Source organism: Cyclopterus lumpus, chromosome 2 (genome assembly GCF_009769545.1).
Source record: "Cyclopterus lumpus isolate fCycLum1 chromosome 2, fCycLum1.pri, whole genome shotgun sequence".
NCBI classification, from domain to species: Eukaryota; Metazoa; Chordata; class Actinopteri; order Perciformes; family Cyclopteridae; genus Cyclopterus; species Cyclopterus lumpus.
The window spans coordinates 11,251,653-11,269,780 of record NC_046967.1 but is presented as its reverse complement, the minus strand read 5'-3'; the positions used below and the strand labels follow the sequence as shown (position 1 = coordinate 11,269,780).

Below are 18,128 nucleotides of genomic sequence, written 5' to 3'. Positions count from 1 at the left end.
CTCTTCATGCCGCGAGCAGCTGACCAAACATTTAACAAGAGTTTAACTACACGTCAAAAAAAAAAAAAAAGAGCTTTTCCATCCACCAAACTCAAATTTATTTTGTGAATACAAAAAACAAATCATGGAATTAATGTCAGCGTCTGTTTTTTCAGTCATTTCAATAAGAAATATCTAAACATGAATGTAAAAACTACAGTGTCTATTGTAAAATAAAAAGGTTCAGTATTCAGTACCTGCTTTTTAAAGGAAGCAAATGGACATTTAATAACTATTTAATGTTTCCTGTTGCATAACATGCATTCCTATGTTCATTCATTTAAAGATCATATTAGCAACTCGTGGGCCTCCAGCCTTCCTGGTAATGAAACGAAGATAAAGAGTCAGAAATAGAATTAGCATGTGCGCGCGTGTGTGTGTGTGTGTGTGTGAATAAATCATGCTGGTTTCCATGTGTTAAATAAGGATAATTCTAAATATTCGCATGCTGCAGCTTCACCATTTAAGAGCATTACAGCGACCATGAAATAAATCACATTATCTAACATACAATCTGCAGTTTCCAGCTTCACGTGACTGGATCAATTTCCTAAGTCGATTATAAGAATATGAAATTTGAAAGATTGTACTTCATACCCGTGTACTGATACGGATATATGCTTTCTTTAAAATGGCACTTACACGTAATCATAACACTGTCACTTCACAATAGGAGTGTGAATTAAATAAAAGTGTCTAATCAAACCTGAAAAGTTAAAAAAAAAAATCCTCCTCGTTTGTTTTCTGTACAAAATTTTTAAAAAAAAAAGGCCCCATCACATGAATGGTGCCTCTCTCTGTGAATTAAAGTGTATTACCACTTAGTGCTTTGTATTCAATAAAAAAAAAAGAAGAATTTACTCTTCTGTGCAGCAGCTTCAGGGAGAGGCACTTCAGATTAAGGCTCAGCAGCTCACATAGAAACTATTTCATCGATCGTAGTGAGAGCTTATTTGATAAGATATCAGTTCAAGTAGAGACCGTCGTCTCGGCGTTGGCACTTTTGCCGTTCGACAGAGGCTCTGATTCTGCAGCCACGGGGCTGAGCTCTGTGGATGCCACCTGTTCGCTGTCCCCGCCCCCTCCTCCTCCTCCTCCTCCTCCTCGCTGGTTTCTATAGTGACGGATAATGACCACGGCGGCACAGACGAGGTAGACGACAGTGAGAATGGTGAAGTACACAAAGTACACCAAGAACTGAAGAGGAGAAAAGGAAGAGACGCATCTTAAAATACAAAAAAAAAACAACGCTCCACTTTGTCGGATTATTAATATAATTTAATGAAATTTAAAAAGTCTATTATTGCAAAACAGAGACCTACATTCTGTTTATTTAAACCTCTTAAAATGTTTACCTTTACCACCTCTTTACGTCTCAGTCTCTGTTGTTTACGCATTAAATGTCCGGCCTACCTGAGAGTGCACGTCCAACGCCAGGCCTCTCTTGTCTGAGAAGATCAGGTTGATGATGGTCTTCAGAACGGTCCCCAAAAAGGTGTTGATGCCAAACACTAAGGCGCACAGCTCCTTGGTGAGCGACGAGGCTATCTGGAAACTGTGGAGAGGCGACGCAATGATCACCACGGGGGAGGAACGCCACCGCGGCTCCAGAAACCTCTCGACGCAATGACGGCACTCACGTGGCGATCGGCACCAGGAACTGGTAGAAGCCTCTGAAGAGGACGTAGGCCATGTAGCAGACCCAGATGTTGTCCGTGGTGCCCATGAGGAGCAGCAGGCCCGCCTGCAGCGCCGTGATGACGCCGATGACCAGCTCCGACCAGACGTTCCACCGGATTTTGGCGTAGCCGGCGATGAAGGAAGTCAGCGCACCTGCAGGAAAAGACGCGCATCCATTAAAATATCTATTCGCCAAAATGAGCAGTTCTGAAACCACACATTTAAATCACTGCTCTTTCGATATATAAACATTTTTACTCAATTTGTCTCCCACATCATCATATTTAGAGCCTCATAAACCACAGAGATCCATAATGTACAACAAATCTGTATAACACAACTTTTCTCTGATGTTAGCTTGAAAATCCTTTTTAAAAGAAACATTGTTTATTGTAGTTTTCAGAGCAACTTGGTGCAAGAAATTTTAAAAAAAAAACGTCCTTCTGCTGAAGGGCTTTTGATGTTTTATTTGCTATGAAACAGAAGACGAACTGCTTTACGAGCACAGAGCGACACGTTTTCCTCTAGAAACGAACTGTAGCTCCAGAAATGTCTCACTCAGCAGGGTAGAAGCTGCCTCCACTCCCCCGTTGTATACGTTCTTGTTCTCAGTGACCGGATGGACTTTGTTCCACAGGATGTGAACGTAGAACAGCACCAGGTAGTACCCCGTGGAGTTGAACACCCACCACAGGGACCAGAGCCTCAGGTTGGGCCTCCTCGCCACATTTCCCACCTCCAGCAGCATCTGCACAAACACAGAGTCCCTCCAGCGTGACGCGGAGGCCGCCGGGGTCGAGGCGCTCTCTTTCGGGTTCATTTTGTCCAGTTCTGACGTGGAGGCGACCGCGGAGGCCGCTTGCTCCTGATTTCGCGTCCGGTTAAAAAACAGGGAGCGCTTCGGCCACGGGAGGCACATCGACAGCGCCAGCCCGAAGCTCACGAACCCCAAAGATATGGCGTTGAGCGTGTAGAAGCTGACCTCGCCGACGGAAATGAACAGCTGGCCCAGCACCGAGCTGGTGAACACCCCGAGGAGGACCGCGGAGCGCGAGTATCCGGCCACGCGCTGGTAGAGGGCCGGGGTGACCAGCGAGAAGATGTAGGAGGAGTAGGCCACGCGGCAGGCCATGGTGATGCCGTAGAAGAACTCCATGAACTGCATCTCCAGGAGGCTGGAGCCCAGCAGCAGAATGAGCCAGATGACCACCTGGCTGACGCCCTGGATGATCAGCACCGGCTTGTAGCGCAGAAGGTCCGTCAGCAGGAAGGCCGGCACCAGCACCACCATGTAGGAGTACGTCAGCACCGGGGTGATCTCATTGGTCACCTGGAAAGTGACAATTTGGACAATTAAGAAATCAGCGAAAGGCAGAAACCATTAATCTGCTGATTATTTATATTTTATATCACTTTAAAATAACTTAAAAATGTCCTTTATTGACGAAACAACCGACCTATGAATCCAGAAATTAATCTGCAGATTAAAATCGCAAATGAAAATGATAAATTGTAGGTAATAAAAATGATGCAATATGGTGTAATCCTAATTACATGCTTGTTTGGTAACAGAAAACAATACATTATCCATTGTGAATACAAAATCCCTCAGTAGAAATGACTCAATTTGAGTTTGTTTTTCCACACAGACAAATATTTAACATCTTCTCGTCTCTGAAAGACACTTTGACAGGTAAGCAAGCAATTCTTGTGACGAACTCGTGGTCAAAGTAAAGAGAAATGCAACTGAAGCTACAGCAGCGCAGTCCTCGGGTTGATTCCCCAACCTTTTGCATTTTGCATTGACCCACTTTTGAGGAATGTGACCTTTGACCACTGTAAGATGGATCAGCAGACTCCCCACAGGACATTCATTCATTCATTCATTCATTCATTCATTCTACTGCGTAACGAGCGCTCCACTGCATGTGGGGAAAAAGTCCTTACAGGTTAACTTTAAGTCCTTCCGGACAGCCCATTGTAGAAGCTGCAAAGCGGCTTTCTGTGTCATTAATTACATATAAAAGACATATAGAACAAAGTCCCCCGGCCTGATGACACCACTAACCTGTTCTCTGGTTAAGTTCTTCTCGGGGCTGAGTAGATACGGTGTGATGAAGGGCTCACCGGGCTTTATCGACATCATGAACCCGTAGAAACACAAGAACATTACGGCCCCCTTCCACTTTCTGGGCTCCGCCGCTTCCCCCGGGGGACCTTCGGAAGGAGCCGGGCCCTCGGACGCCGAGACGGCCGTCTCCTCGTCTCTATCCCCGTGTCCTCTGCCTTCGTCAGACGCAGGCGCCTCCTGGTCCATTTCCTTCTCGCCCTCCGATCCGTCTCCACTTCCTGCCGTGCGATCCGCCACCATTGTGGGGATTGGTTTTTGACGTTAAAAAGCTGGCCCGACGTCCCTGCTTGAAATGAGGGGAACAAGATAATGTTTTTGGGGGTGGGGGGGGGGTTTCAATCCACCTCCCTGTGCATGCCGGAGAACACCGAGGTGGCTTTAATGAACTTCAACAGGGGGACGACGCGGTAGTTGGACCGCTGCACGCTGCTGCCGTCGGCGTGGAGGAGAAAATGTTGACCTTTGCTCCATTCCACATTGTGACAGCCAGCGATCCGGCAGCTGGTTCCTGCGTCATTGTTCACCTGAAAAGACAACATGGTCAGTCTGTTGTGACACCGTGCAGCCGAGGCCCGGCTGGGTTTACCAGAACCCGCTGTTTAGAACTCAAAGAGGGCTATTTCTCTTGCTAAATAAATATATTTTTTTATTGGTGTATACAATATGATAAATGCCCATCACAAGTTTCCAAATAAAAAAATAATAATAATAAAGGATACATGCAGTGATCCGGCCTATCTGATCACGTGCACCACGCAGTGGGCCTGGAGGAGTGACCCACTCACCGGGTAACTTGAGCTAACGTGCCCGGGTCTGTGACGGTCAGCTGCGGCGTGCTCCACCCGGTTGGGGTCGTCGCGTCACGGTTCACGACACGTGCACGGCGTTGTAGCGAAGCTAGCAGGCTTGCTAACAGCACATAACATTTATATATATTAAACAAACGCGCTCGCGCTGCTTTTCGTTGACAAATGAATGACACAATGTTTAAAAGCGAGCACGAGCTCGCGCGCGTGGCGTTGGCAGCGCACGAGCTTTCTATTTAAGTTAAGAAGATTCACAATTTATATACATTATTTTTTGGGCGGTTTACACGAAAAAGAATTGACGTAAAGCGCACAACTTACCTCGTGAAAGTGCCTTGGCTGCAGCACGTCGCTCACTCACTACCCTGTTCTTCTCTCGTCGCACTGCCTTCTGGGAAATGTAGTTCGGCGGTTTCACTGCTGCGTCAACGCTGGTAAAACGAACTGATTTATTTTTTTTAAGTAAAATACCTATAACAAAACTTTTTAATATCCTTTTTAATCATTAGTAACAGTCAATACACTTTCATTTATTTATTTATTTATTACATTTTCATTTCCTTTATTATTTAGATTCTTAAATGTAATAAGATAAGATAAGATAAAATAAGATAATCCTTTATTAGTCCCTCAGTGGGGAAATTACAGGATTACAGCAGCATTGCTGTAATCCTGTAATGTCCTTAGTAATAAGTAAAACAAGTAGTATAATAACAGAAATAAGATAAAAGAGTAAAAAAACAAGAAGAATATTATATAAACTTATAAAGTTATAATACGCCCTGCTATTTTATTTATATTGTATTGCATATTTGTAAAAAAAAAAATATTTTGCTGCTGCGTCAAGAAATGTCCCCCTGTGGATGAATAAAGTAAAATCTAATCTAATATATACTATATAACTGTATTTAGCTTGGGACTTTTCTAGTTTAGAGAAATAGACATCTGCTCACCGTGCTCCAACCATGTCTGCCTTAATCTAACAAACACTTTTATTTTAGACATGTCATCTGAATGATTCTGCAACGGATGTGATTTCTAGAATAACTTCCTCTTCCTGGATTCGTTGGAATCTAGCGAGCAGCGTGCCAGCTGTCACAGAGTTCATTCTTGACCTTATGACCCTTGTAAACTGCCGTTTATCGAGAGCAAGAACGAACTCTCCGTCTCGATTGTGATGAAGCCAAAGGGCAACATTGATCGTTGTCCATTTCTACCGTCATCACATAGTTATCTTTTGCAGGTTTGTCACAAATGTTAGTGAAAAGCTTTATTGGTCGGGATGACCCTAAACTAACCAAACACAGGTCTACAAGATGAAAGGAGTCAGTGCAGGAAGTATTGTAAGGCCTTTTATTTCTAATGATGAACTTATCAGCACTTTAAATGTGAATAGCATTTGCACTTTATACTGAAAAGGCTGTATTTACAGTTTATACATACTTTGTAGCATACAGTATATGATATATGAACGATAATCACTGTCAAGAGTGAAGGCTTGAATTCTGCAATAAAAATGCAGTCCAAGAATCTTTGATTAAAAACACTAAAAAGCCAAAATACTGGTCAATTCTTGAGCAAGGAAAAATGGAAATTGACGATGTGGAAGAAGACCAGCAGGAAAGTCAATAGATGGCAGCAGTGCACCACCAATCAGAAGAAGATAATTAAATCAAAGGATGTTCTTTACATCTGGATTAGGCAAAAAAATATATATCGTCAAACGTCTATTGCAGTTTCAGAGAATAGCTCCGTTGCCTTCTGAAGTCTGCGACGTCGACCGGCTGAACTTCGACCCCGACGTCCTCTCCTTTCTGGCTCTCCTCTGAACAAGTTGGGTCATTTTGCTCCTGAACTTCTCTCCCACGAACGCGTAGAGGACCGGGTTGATGCAGCTGTGCAGCAGAGCCAGGCTGTTGGTTACAACCAAAGCCACGTTCACGGATCTCCTCAGAGCGCAGTCGAACGGTATCGCGTCGGCCCTCAGGAGCGTGTCCACTATCAAGGTTATGTGGTACGGCGTCCAGCACAGCAGGAACGCGATCACCACGGCGGTGATCACCTTCATGGCCCGGTGCTTCTGGAAGCCGCGGGTGCGCAGCAGCCTGGCGATGGTGACGCCGTAGCAGATTACCATGACGAGCAGGGGGAGCAAGAAGCCCAAAATGTGGCGGAACCCGCGCGTGGCATTCCTCCACGAGGCGGCTTTGCCAATGTCAAAGGTCTCATGGCAAATCATCCTCTCCGAGTTTAGCTCGAAGGCGTCGTTGAAGAGCGCAGGGAGGGCGAGGGCCCAACCGAGGGCCCACACGGCTGCACACAGGAGCCTGCTGCACTTCCTCTGGCGACTCTGCAGGCTCTCCCTGGCGTGCACGATCACGAGGTAGCGGTCGACGCTAATGCAGGCCAGGAAGAGGATGCTGGTGTAGAAGTTTGCCTCGTTGACGAGGCTGAGGAGCTTGCACATGATGTCTCCAAAGACCCATCCTTTAATCAGGGCTACAGCCCAGAATGGGATCGTCAGGGCCATCAGACCGTCCGCTATCGTCAGGTGAAACAAGTACACATCCGAAGGGGTCAGCGCCTGTCTGCTGGTGCGGATCACCCACCCCACCAACAGGTTCCCTGGTATGGCCAGTAAAAAGATGGCTATGAGGAGGACACTGAGGGTCAGAGCTGCTGTGGGAGACGGCAGTGGTATCTCGCATGATAACGTCTTTGGATCCACAACGTAGGCCGTGTAGTTTTCGTAGCTAGTATAGTTCACTTCCTCATCCATAGAAAAGAAGTACATGGCTATGGAGTGGAACAAATATTAATACTGGTATCATAGCAGAATAAAAAATATACGACTTTAAGCTGCAATTATGAAAAAAAAGTACACTGACAAAGAAGTGGAAGCTGCAGAGGATGCATGATATCATTTGTTCACGCTTCAAACATTACAAACAGCTATTTCCTACAATTGTGCAGCTTTAAAGTGTGACCACAAGCTACATGGAGAGGAAAAAGTATAAAGCAGAGACGAGTACTGAGGTTTGCTTCCGTCAGTTCACATCGGCCACGATGAGCTCCTGGTCCAAGAAACCAAAACCCTTAAAATGAGTTATCAATTCATTTCTTTAAGATTAGGTTATCTAGTCTCCTTTTAATTCACACACATTTCCCATAGTTCCCCACCTGTGAGGATAAAAAAGCTCAAACACTCACCTTCTGGCTTTGCTGGAGCTTCCTTTCCAGATGACCACCACTCAACACCCAAATGCCTTTGTGCCATTGAGCATCCCTTTAAGTGTTTGTTCTTTCATAGAGAGTTGACCCAATGTCCTGTTGACGTCCCCAATGTGTTGCTTCACGTGCCCGTGTCATCAAGAAGAGGTTTTGACATGTAAGGTGTAAATAATGAAATGAATGATGACTGACGGCTTCTTTTTAAAACAGAAGTGAGACTTTGACATTCGGCAATTGGACCGATAGGAATAAACATAGGAAATAAATACCCGTGAAATTAAACCGGAGATTACGAGGCAAGTGTACATTTAGTCAACGAGGCGATTCAAAGTGCTTCACATAAAACCATTAAAAGCATCAAATCATAATGCAAAAGAAAACAATATTTAAAAAACAATTAATAACATTCATTAAAACATTAAAAAGCAAGAGATAGAATACATGTTGCAGTGCAGTTAAATAAATGAAATGCAGTAGACATTGATTGATATCCTTGAATCTGGATCAATTCAAAGGCAGCAGCAAACAGAAAAGTCTTCAATCTGGATTTAAAAGAGCTGAGGGTCTCTGAGGGTCTCTGAGGGTCTCTGAGGGTCTCTGAGGGTCTCAGCAGACCGGCAGTTTCTCCAAATCCTGTTGAGACATAATTCTTCTAATCCTTGATATATTCTTCAGGTGATAGGAGGCTGATTGTCTTGATATGGCTGTTCAGGTCCATAACTACACCTAGATTTCTGCCTTGGTTTGTGGTTTTAAACATCAACATTTCGATCGTTCGTCCTCGGGACCAAAAACAATTACTTCTGTTTTAGCGTTATTTAATTGAAGAAGGTTCTGGCACATCCAGTTGTTGATTTCTTCAATGCATGTAGCCGCCAGTCCTTTTATGGGATTATAGTCCCCTGGTGATATAGTTATGTAGATGTGTGTGTCGTCTGCATAATTATGATAACACACTTTGTTGTTTTTTCATAATCTGCACAGAAGAGTTAAATTGTGAACCCCTGGTTTAAATAGGTGTACTTGTTAATTATATGACAACAAAGGGAGCCTTTTTAAAGCTCCTAACTTGACACATTTGTGAGAATAGTAAAGCGCAAAAAGAAATCCTTCAGGACGGATTGATGCGGTCGAGAAAAGTTTTTTCTTTGTGCAGAACAATAACTCACAAGACGTGCGATGGCACCCTGTTGCAAGCGTTGGGTAACCAGAGGTGTTTGCCAAGGGGTTTGTCGGGATGTCGATGTGAGACTTTTTTCACTCTTGCTGTTGCGAAAGTCCGGCAGCATCACCCCGTTTTGTTCCCACACCGCGCCTACAGTTAACAAATAGGCATCTTCCAGGTATCTTGTTCAGATGTTTGGTATGTGTTTGTTGAGCGTAGGTGATGCATGCAGAGAAAATGTATCAGTAATGACAGGGGACACAGCTCATAGAAATGTCCACTGGCACTCCTCCTCCTCCTCTCCATCTTAAAGTAAAGACAAATATGTATCCAGTCACAAAGGTGTCTCCTCGTCCTCCTCTTTGTCTCCATCAATCACTTCATTCAGGTCCCGAGAGTCAGTCAAGCATATATAGCGTTGTGTTGCTTCACTGCACCGTTGCACAACTGAGACACACAAGGCTCCACGACCACTAATTAACAGTATTGGTGACATGGAAGTCCCCCGACGAGACGGGCCTGTTCTTGGTTTCTGGTCACCCTGGTAACCAATATCTGGATCAATAGTAAAGAAAATAAACGCAGAAAAAGGGGCTTGAAGAAAAAAGTTAATATCAGTGTTTTTTTTGCCTTGGCCGGGTCGAGCTGAGATACCGTGCCAAGCTTTGTGTGTCTTCTTTGGAAATGTGTGTGTGACAGAGGGAAGGAACTATTTCCTCGTCTGTCATTCGTCAACCTTATCGACATGTTTGTGTCGAGAAAGCAACACTAGAAGAAAACATATATAATACAAACCCTTTCAAATGAAGCGGAGCTTGGAATTTAGTTGATGTTGGGAGTGGGGCTGCACCCGTGCCTCTTTCTACAAGATAACACTTTTTTATGTGTTTTTTATTTGACAAAGGTCTGCCTTTGGAGCACTATTCTGCTGCCACCACCCTGACGTCCTCTCAGCTGTTTGTTTTACTATAATAAATTAATAGAACGATGTTACAATACTCCTGCATTCAGAACCCTCTTATATAATCAAGTGAAATTCAGTAAAAGCACTCGTTCATCAGGAATTCCACCTGTGACTTATATATATCATCATAAAGGCCATTATTATTGTTAATACTCGCGCAACAATACTGTACACGTGTCATTTGAGTTTTGGTGAACGCATCAGTGACTGAACGCTAGTTGTGTCTTCGTGTTTGGACAATAACCACAAGACGGTCGTTCTTTTATTACACTGAAACATTCCTGAAGTGAAAAGCTCGACACGACTGATGAGTACGTCGGTCGTGACAGAATGTGCCGCCATCGCTGGCAGTTATGTGGACATTCCTTGTAAATGGACTGAGGCCTGTGTTTAAATGTACACCTCATACTTATCATGTAAAAGGAACCATCCTGGCTTTGTTTCTGTCTGTAAGGTGAGAACCACAGAGTCACCTGTGTCCGTACATCTATGAATAAACAAATTTGGATAAAGCAAATCAAATGACCATTTCCTGGGAATCGGGGGCAATTGCGCACGTTCTTGTCTGGTAATTCAATATGGTAATATCAAATAACAGATATCTAAGTGATGGGTTTACACTATGTTTATTTCAGTGAGGTTTCACAAGAATAGATGACTGAAATTGTAAATGAACATATACAATAAATACATTTTCAAACACTCCAGAGACCTTTTTCTAATTATGCACAATTGCTGCATAATTACTATGTTAGAAAAGAACAATAGCATTAAACCTTCTTCATCTTATTAATCTTAAAACAGTAATAATTTACAAGAATAAAGTATAAACACGTTGTAAAAATGTAAGTACAACACAATCAACTAAACTATATGTGTAGGACGTTCTGTTAATATAAGCTTTATTACAATAATCATTATTATTTTTGTTTACTTGGATAGAGCGTCTCTGTAAGGCATGTTCTAAATAATTATGACATTATTGTCAATAATCTAGATACCTTCAATTGATAGGGTGATTAATGATAGTGCATTATGTTTTATATAAGGAATATGTATTTGTTTGCATTGCATGTTTTGTATATTTAGAATTTTTTTTAAATGCAAAACTGATGACAAGTAGATAGCGAGAATCTCCGTCATCCATTAAATACAGATTTTAGTGTTTCTTTCCATCTAATCTGCCACAAATTAACAATGTCGCCGTTGCGAATTTATTATTCAGGCAACATCGCGGGCCGCCTCGCCTTTTGGGGTCCTGAGTGTAAAATACGCGGAAGCGGACAGGCGGAAGGAGCCTCGGCGGAAGCGGTCTGATCTGTCAAGGCAGGAAAAAAATATATATTTGGCAGAATTTGACACAAAGAGGTTAATCCCACCGAATAGCACCGACCATCCCCCCGTTTTCCTCGACACCGGCGTCCGCTGCGATGATCCTGTTAGAAATCAATAACCGTATTATCGAAGAGACGCTGTCGTTGAAGTTCGACGGCGCAGCCAACGGGTGAGAAATCATTGTTACACCTGGCTAGCTTCGGCTAGCTTCGGCTAGCTTCCCTTCCTGTAGCGGTTTACTGGAGGCAATGGCTGCACTTCGCGAAGCAGGGAGCGGCTCAGAGGCCCGGTGGTTAGCCGTGTTGCCTGCTCCTCAGTCGCGCGTGTGTTGTTTTGAAAACGCCCCAACAAATACATCGTGAATTATCTCCTTTATTCCGAAGCTGGGTGTGTCTGCCCGGGTGGTGTTGTGCCACAATGTGTGACCCCCGGTGATTGAATCTCCCCTCAGGAAGTATAATAACTGAGCTTTTGAGGCTTTTTGTCGACTGCTTACCTGGAAAATAGAAAATAAAACCCGTTTATGGTTATGCACTAAGTAATTAACGGAAATCTTGACAAATGTCTATTTTTAACTCAACCAGCCATTTAATAAAAGTCTCTTATCTGCATAAACCAGGGGATTAAACCAGTGAACACGTTGTGAGAAAACCTGTTGACACATCAGGTCTGTCAGGTGTCATTAACCGTCAACCACAGTGTCACAACACTGGTATTGTGGTAATGGAGTTGGTGTTTCCACTCCATATAAACCAGATGTATGCTTTCCACGGCTCGGTAGCACCAGTCAGCGGCTCCTTGGTAGCCAACCAGCGGCTCTCTCTCTCTCCAGCTTCCGCATTCCTGAGTCAAGTCTCTGCAGCTTCTTGGAGGGTGCAGTTTGGACACGCTGCTGCTGCTGCAGCATCCACTTCCTAAAAATATCCGTGTGTTACGTGTTGCGGTTACAGTGGTGAACGATTAGGAAATCCTACTGAAATATATGAATGTTTATGGTGCTTTTCCAAAGATTTTGGACAGCAAATTCACATCAGGAAACACTGTCTTTGCCTGCAATGAGAGCATAAATACTTCTCAGAATTTCTGAAATATTGACTCTGCTTCTCATTTGATTGACTAACCATTTACGCTTTTTAAAAGTTCATAAAATAATTAAAGAATCAAATTCTCCCAATCAATTAATGATGTCAGCACCTCCCAAAGTGTTATTTTGTTGTTATGAGTGATAGTTTGGATCGTATTGTCATTAAATTATATGTGACTTAACAACTTGTTGCTGTATTCTCTTTATGCCTAATTTTATTCTCTCCTTGCAGAACCAAGCCGGAGGCCGTTGATGTGACGTTTGCAGGTGAGATTATGTGGCATTTTATCAGGATTATAATTTTTATATATATATGACGCTGGAGGATCTTCCTATTAAGCAATCATCCTGTTGCACATGCTCAGCCTTGCCAGTAATCGCTGCTACATAGCACAAAGGGTCACATGTGAAATCGTCCAAAATATTCTTACGTATGTATTGAGGTTGCTAATCAAGATGGCAGAATACGTGTCGGTGTGTCAAGCTGCCAGAAGGAGGTTTAATGTTCGTCTCCGCCGCAGATTTCGATGGCGTCTTGTACCACATCTCCAACCCCAATGGGGAAAAGACCAAAGTGATGGTCAGCATCTCCCTGAAGTTCTACAAGGAGCTGCAGGAGCATGGGGCCGACGAGGTACGAGAGCAACTTAGCGTACAAAGAATGTTCCTCCTTGCCTGTCCAGACAGAAACGGGGCCCCACGAACTCAGTTATGTGTTATGCGAGGCCTTCTGGAAATGATGCGCTCATATTTCATAAGGTGACATTCTTGTCTTTAGGGTCCTAACCCTGAGTTTTTTTTCTCTTTTTCAAACGTGTGAGAAAACTGCCGAAAATAAATTTGTCACGCCGAGGTCAACGGGCACATTAATATAAACTTGTGATTTTAAAAACTGCTCTGCTGCAGCAATGAAACCAGTCACCAATACGTCCCGGCAGGATTCTCTAAACAGGTTTTGGTGTACATTTTGAGCTGATAAAAGGTATTTTAAAAAAGAAGTATGAGTTCCTGATTGCTATCTACACACACACACACACACACACACACACACACACACACACACACACACACACACACACACACACACACACACACACACACACACACACACACACACACACACACACACACACACACACACACACACACACACACACACACACACACACACACACACACACACACACACACACACACACACACACACACACACCTCAAACACAAGAGCTCTGTTGCCATGTAAGGAAGAAAGCAGCTGCAGAGGCTTCTGGTAGAAACAGGAAGTGAGTTTGTGTGACTCACCCCAGACGAGGAAATGGTGTGTGTGTGTGTGTGTGTGTGTGTGTGTGTGTGTGTGTGTGTGTGTGTGTGTGTGTGTGTGTGTGTGTGTGTGTGTGTGTGTGTGTGTGTGTGTGTGTGTGTGTGTGTGTGTGTGTGTGTGTGTGTGTGTGTGTGTGTGTGTGTGTGTGTGTGTGTGTGTGTGTGTGTGTGTGTGTGTGTGTGTGTGTGTGTGTGTGTGTGTGTGTGTGTGTGTGTGTGTGTGTGTGTGTGTGTGTGTGTGTGTGTGTGTGTGTGTGTGTGTGTGTGTGTGTGTGTGTGTGTGTGTGTGTGTGTGTGTGTGTGTGTGTGTGTGTGTGTGTGTGTGTGTGTGTGTGTGTGTGTGTGTGTGTGTGTGTGTGTGTGTGTGTGTGTGTGTGTGTGTGTGTGTGTGTGTGTGTGTGTGTGTGTGTGTGTCTCTCTCTCTCTCTCTCTCTCTCGGCTGCCACCCAACAGCTTCCCTCTTTGTTCCCTGTAACTGAGGAGTGGGGGGGGATATGTGAATGGTTCATCAGTGTTACATTCAGTCATTCAGGCTGTGAAAAGTCTTATTTAGAAAACAGGTTAATTCTCCTTTTTATCATCACACATTCCGATCTTCTTCATTTGAAGTGTTTACCTTTTGCCTCTCGAACTAAAATGAGGAAGTTCATTGTACACACCGCTCTTGTCTCATTGTTGACCTTTTGGTCCATTTTCGCCATACCTGAGTTTGATTTACATATTCCCGCTGACAGGTATCCATTAGAGAGCAGACACACTCCACCTATTGTTCTTCTTTCTCTGCTCTTTTACTAACGTTGAGTATGAAGAATTTTTAAAAACAAAGTACGGCTTTGAAAGCATCGTTTAGTCAGAATATGGCGCCTTATCACCCTGAGGCGGTTCTCTGTTCTAGCGTCAAGAGCACCTTGAGAGCTTTGTCTTCAAAATATACACATTCCTACATTGTTTGTTTACAGTCCTGTTCTGCTGCTTTAATTCCATCTTCTTTCCTGTGAACTAAGTTTTTTGTGTGTCGTGTTTTTGGAGAAGAGAGCTGAAAATAATAAAATGTCTTGTTTTTAATTACAGCTTCTCAAGAGGGTCTATGGGAATTTCCTGGTTTCAGAAGAGGATGGTAAGCTCTCGCAAAGTTACTGATTGCTTGAGATTGATAGACGGCTAACTCCCACGTTGTTCCTCATTTCTACTTGTTCCTTTTTAATATGAATCTGAAAATGAATCCATCGGTTTCCTCCCAGGCTACAACGTGTCCCTCCTCTACGATCTGGACGCGCTACCGGCCAACAAAGACGACGTGGTCCACCAGGCGGGCATGCTCAAGAGGAACTGCTTCGCCTCGGTGTTCGAAAAGTACTTCAAGTTCCAGGAAGAGGGCAAAGAGGGCGAGAAGAGGGCCGTGGTCCACTACAGAGACGACGAGTCCATGTAAATGCAAATTCTGTTTGTTCAACTGCGGTGTGACCGTGTGAAATGAATACACCCGTGTGGATGCAACATAATGTACTGTCCTAGTAATAAATACAATAATGAAATGAAAACAGGTTGATTATTTAGAAAACTATGATGTAACGCAGCTAAAAATCATATTTACAGTACAAATGTGTTGCGGGCCTCACGGGATTACCATATTTTATTTTTTTTCAGGTATCTGGAGGCCAAGAAAGACAGAGTGACGGTCGTGTTCAGCACGGTGTTCAAAGACGACGACGATGTCATCATCGGCAAAGTTTTCATGCAGGTGTGTGTGTGTGTGTGTGTGTGTGTGTGTGTGAGGTCGTACTGAATTAAAAGCCAATATTAACTAGATTCGGCTAAATACAAAAGGTATTGATTCTTAATTTGTATCTAGTTTCCACTTGTTAACGAAGTGTGTGAGCAACACTCCCAAGTTCCTCTCTGTTCGGCGCACATTAGCGACACGAGCGTAGCATTAATATGTTGGAATTGGGAGCGAAGAGTTATCCAATATCATGTTTCATGGTGCTCTCATTATTAGCTGAAAGCCTATTTGTTTATGTTCTAATTAATGTTGTTAGCTAAGTAGCCTAGCGTACCTTTTTAGGATCACATTAGCTCCCGCAACAAGCTAAGTAGCTAACAAGCTAATCTTAAGAGCTGAACGGATCTCCTTCCTTGCCCTGGATAATACTTTATATTAGTATATCTAGTCCCTGTACTGTAGCACCTGTGTCACCTTTCCTTCTGGGTGTGTAGGAGTTCAAAGAGGGTCGGCGAGCCAGCCACACGGCCCCCCAGGTGCTGTTCAGCCACAGGGAGCCCCCACTGGAGCTGAAGGACACAGACGCCGCTGTGGGGGACAACATTGGATACATCACCTTCGGTCCGTGCACAAGCTTCTTGTTTTTTTTTAAAACTTATCAACTAATTCTGATTTATATTTACACTGATTTCATGTCTTCAGTTCTGTTCCCACGCCACACCAACATCAATGCCAGAGACAACACCATCAACCTCATCCACACCTTCAGGGACTACCTGCACTACCACATAAAGTGCTCCAAGGTCAGTTCAACTCCACCACAAGTTTCCTTTTTAAAGGATTTAAAAACATGCATGTTCTGTCAGGCCCGGGGGATTTTGTTCTTCTTCTATTAAGCAAACCACCTTTCTGATATTCAAATTAGGCCATTTTATATTTAGCGTTGTATTTTCTCTTGTTTCTCGGCTCTAAACGTGTGATTCACTCATGTTTGATACTTTACGGCTCGAAGCCGATGATGATTCGAGGCTCCAGCTTTGCTTCAAGAATATTAACAAGCACTGCAAGCTGAAAGTTTAATCACAGGCTACACACTAGTCGTAAAGTCCTCCGTAATGGTACGTTCCATCCACAATAGGTGCTTCCTGGGTGTTAAAGAGACTTAAACCCCATTCAAAGACATTTGTTGTTGTGGTGCCACACGGTCAAAAGAAAACCCCCGTTTCATCTTTATTTGTACGTGCATTTTTTGTGCGAGATAACGAAACGTCGTGACCGGTTTGTTTGCTTTGATAATCTCATCCTTTTCCTTGGAAGGCCTACATTCACACGCGCATGAGGGCCAAGACGTCGGACTTCCTCAAGGTGCTGAACCGCGCTCGACCCGACGCCGAGAAGAAGGAGATGAAGACCATCTCGTACGTACCTCCGTCTCAGCCAGGGTTGATTCAACAGATATTTATTTTACCATCTGTGGCGTTGTGTGTTTTTGAGGCGTGAGTGTTTGACGTGGGAGGATTGTTACAGCTCTCTGCTCTTCCTAAAACATCCAAACAGTTTTGTGTTTCTTTAGAAATGATTGGAAAGTAATATAAAACTCTCAGAGCAAAGAGAGTCTTTATTCCACGGTTTACGGGTAACTGAAACAATCAGAGAACACACACACACACACACACACACACACACACTCACTCACACACACAGCCGTCATGTTTGTGAGTTTCGAGAAGGGGGAAAAACATTTCGCACGAATTCTGTGTTTGAAGATAAGAACCGATAACATCTGAATACTCTGGAATATAGAACCGAAACTGGAATGCGTCTGTCGTTTGTTGGCAGATTAAATGATAACGCAGTGTTATGTTTCGCTCTCAAATGAACTTGACGAGGACCTTTGGTGTCCTCCTGTGTGGCGTCTCATGTGTCTTTCTTTGTTTGTTTTTCAGTGGAAAAACGTTCTCCCGCTGAGGCTGACCACGCCCCCCCCCCCCACCCCTCCTCCCCCGTGGACGCGAGCCCCAAACGCGCTCCACTGAGACTCGACGCCACATCGGACAGGACTCTTCTCAATGCTCCTCTCAAGCCCCCCCCCCCCCCCCCCCCCAAAAAAAATACATGTCCAGTCTTTCCTCCCTTATTTTTTTTTTTTTAATGAATAATAATGTCGGCTCTACTTTCGGGAAAAGCCGCGGCGGCTCAAGATAAACGGGCTTTCCCCGCTTTGCGTAGTTAAAGAGAATTATTAGTCCTATATAAATATATATATGAAGAAAAACTAATTGAAATTTTTTATACGATATCTTTTACTCCATTTGGTACTCTTGCTTGCCCCTCGATATCCAAGTACTGGATGATTTCACCCCCCCCCCCCCCCCCCCCCTCTCTGTGCTTTCATGTCGTCTGTACCATTGTCATTTGAAAAAATAAAATAAATCACTCTTACAAAACAAACTCTTCTGCGCTTTTCTCACCACAGAATATTGTGTCCTTGTTGATTTGCTTCCTTTTAAAAGTATTAATGTTTTTTTTTTTTTAAAAAGAAAGAAATTGCATAAACTGTATATTGGGAATACTCAACTTTGGTTTTAAGAATAAAAAACAAACCTATTTTTTTAGGCCCCAAACTAAAAAGGGTGTATCTCTGCAACCA

General features: G+C 43.6%; 3 protein-coding genes across 13 annotated transcripts; 1 reads left to right on the top strand and 2 right to left on the bottom strand.

The window, feature by feature from the left end:
- Positions 1-74: 74 nt before the first annotated feature.
- slc19a1 (solute carrier family 19 member 1) lies at positions 75-5,689 on the bottom strand. 9 transcript variants are annotated; one of them, XM_034550032.1, is made up of 8 exons: positions 5,610-5,689; positions 4,636-5,087; positions 4,311-4,374; positions 3,788-4,133; positions 2,278-3,049; positions 1,680-1,872; positions 1,453-1,594; positions 79-1,236 (listed from the first exon to the last, which is right to left on the bottom strand). In XM_034550032.1, exons 4-8 carry the CDS (start codon positions 4,088-4,090, stop codon positions 1,009-1,011), a joined length of 1,638 nt encoding a protein of 545 aa, XP_034405923.1. In that variant the 5' UTR covers positions 4,091-4,133; positions 4,311-4,374; positions 4,636-5,087; positions 5,610-5,689; the 3' UTR covers positions 79-1,008. The 9 variants fall into 9 exon arrangements, with proteins under 9 accessions (XP_034405867.1, XP_034405886.1, XP_034405860.1 ...); XM_034550041.1 differs by having other exon boundaries at positions 4,978-5,087; XM_034550024.1 differs by having other exon boundaries at positions 4,311-5,087.
- A 306-nt stretch (positions 5,690-5,995) lies between these two features.
- Positions 5,996-8,110, bottom strand: LOC117742671 (C-X-C chemokine receptor type 1-like). Of its 3 annotated transcripts, none has more exons than XM_034550252.1 (2): positions 7,867-8,110; positions 5,996-7,305 (listed from the first exon to the last, which is right to left on the bottom strand). In XM_034550252.1, the coding sequence occupies exons 1-2, from the start codon at positions 7,931-7,933 to the stop codon at positions 6,395-6,397; spliced, it is 978 nt and encodes a 325-aa protein (XP_034406143.1). In that variant the 5' UTR covers positions 7,934-8,110; the 3' UTR covers positions 5,996-6,394. The 3 variants fall into 3 exon arrangements, with proteins under 3 accessions (XP_034406143.1, XP_034406151.1, XP_034406133.1); XM_034550260.1 differs by having other exon boundaries at positions 5,996-7,281; positions 7,867-8,107; XM_034550242.1 differs by having other exon boundaries at positions 5,996-7,452; positions 7,867-8,052.
- A 3,158-nt stretch (positions 8,111-11,268) lies between these two features.
- Positions 11,269-17,576, top strand: arpc2 (actin related protein 2/3 complex, subunit 2). The gene is made up of 10 exons (XM_034550510.1): positions 11,269-11,520; positions 12,668-12,702; positions 12,957-13,069; positions 14,827-14,872; positions 14,997-15,183; positions 15,403-15,496; positions 15,973-16,099; positions 16,181-16,281; positions 16,796-16,896; positions 17,425-17,576. The coding sequence occupies exons 1-10, from the start codon at positions 11,447-11,449 to the stop codon at positions 17,444-17,446; spliced, it is 900 nt and encodes a 299-aa protein (XP_034406401.1). The 5' UTR covers positions 11,269-11,446; the 3' UTR covers positions 17,447-17,576.
- The last annotated feature ends 552 nt before the right edge of the window (positions 17,577-18,128 follow it).

What these genes read in the sequence shown, in the direction of transcription:
- slc19a1 (XM_034549976.1), bottom strand. Translation starts at nt 4,090, where the DNA reads ATGGTGGCGGATCGCACGGCAGGAAGTGGAGACGGATCGGAGGGCGAG. An exon ending in AGAACTTAACCAGAGAACAG is followed by an intron (nt 3,050 to 3,787) that starts GTTAGTGGTGTC and finishes GTCACTTTCCAG; the next exon opens with GTGACCAATGAGATCACCCC. An exon ending in CGTTGGACGTGCACTCTCAG is followed by an intron (nt 1,237 to 1,452) that starts GTAGGCCGGACA and finishes TCTCCTCTTCAG; the next exon opens with TTCTTGGTGTACTTTGTGTA.
- LOC117742671 (XM_034550242.1), bottom strand. Translation starts at nt 7,933, where the DNA reads ATGGCACAAAGGCATTTGGGTGTTGAGTGGTGGTCATCTGGAAAGGAA. An exon ending in AGCTCCAGCAAAGCCAGAAG is followed by an intron (nt 7,453 to 7,866) that starts GTGAGTGTTTGA and finishes TCCACTCCATAG; the next exon opens with CCATGTACTTCTTTTCTATG.
- arpc2 (XM_034550510.1), top strand. Translation starts at nt 11,447, where the DNA reads ATGATCCTGTTAGAAATCAATAACCGTATTATCGAAGAGACGCTGTCG. An exon ending in CATTGGATACATCACCTTCG is followed by an intron (nt 16,100 to 16,180) that starts GTCCGTGCACAA and finishes TCATGTCTTCAG; the next exon opens with TTCTGTTCCCACGCCACACC. An exon ending in AAGGAGATGAAGACCATCTC is followed by an intron (nt 16,897 to 17,424) that starts GTACGTACCTCC and finishes TTTGTTTTTCAG; the next exon opens with TGGAAAAACGTTCTCCCGCT.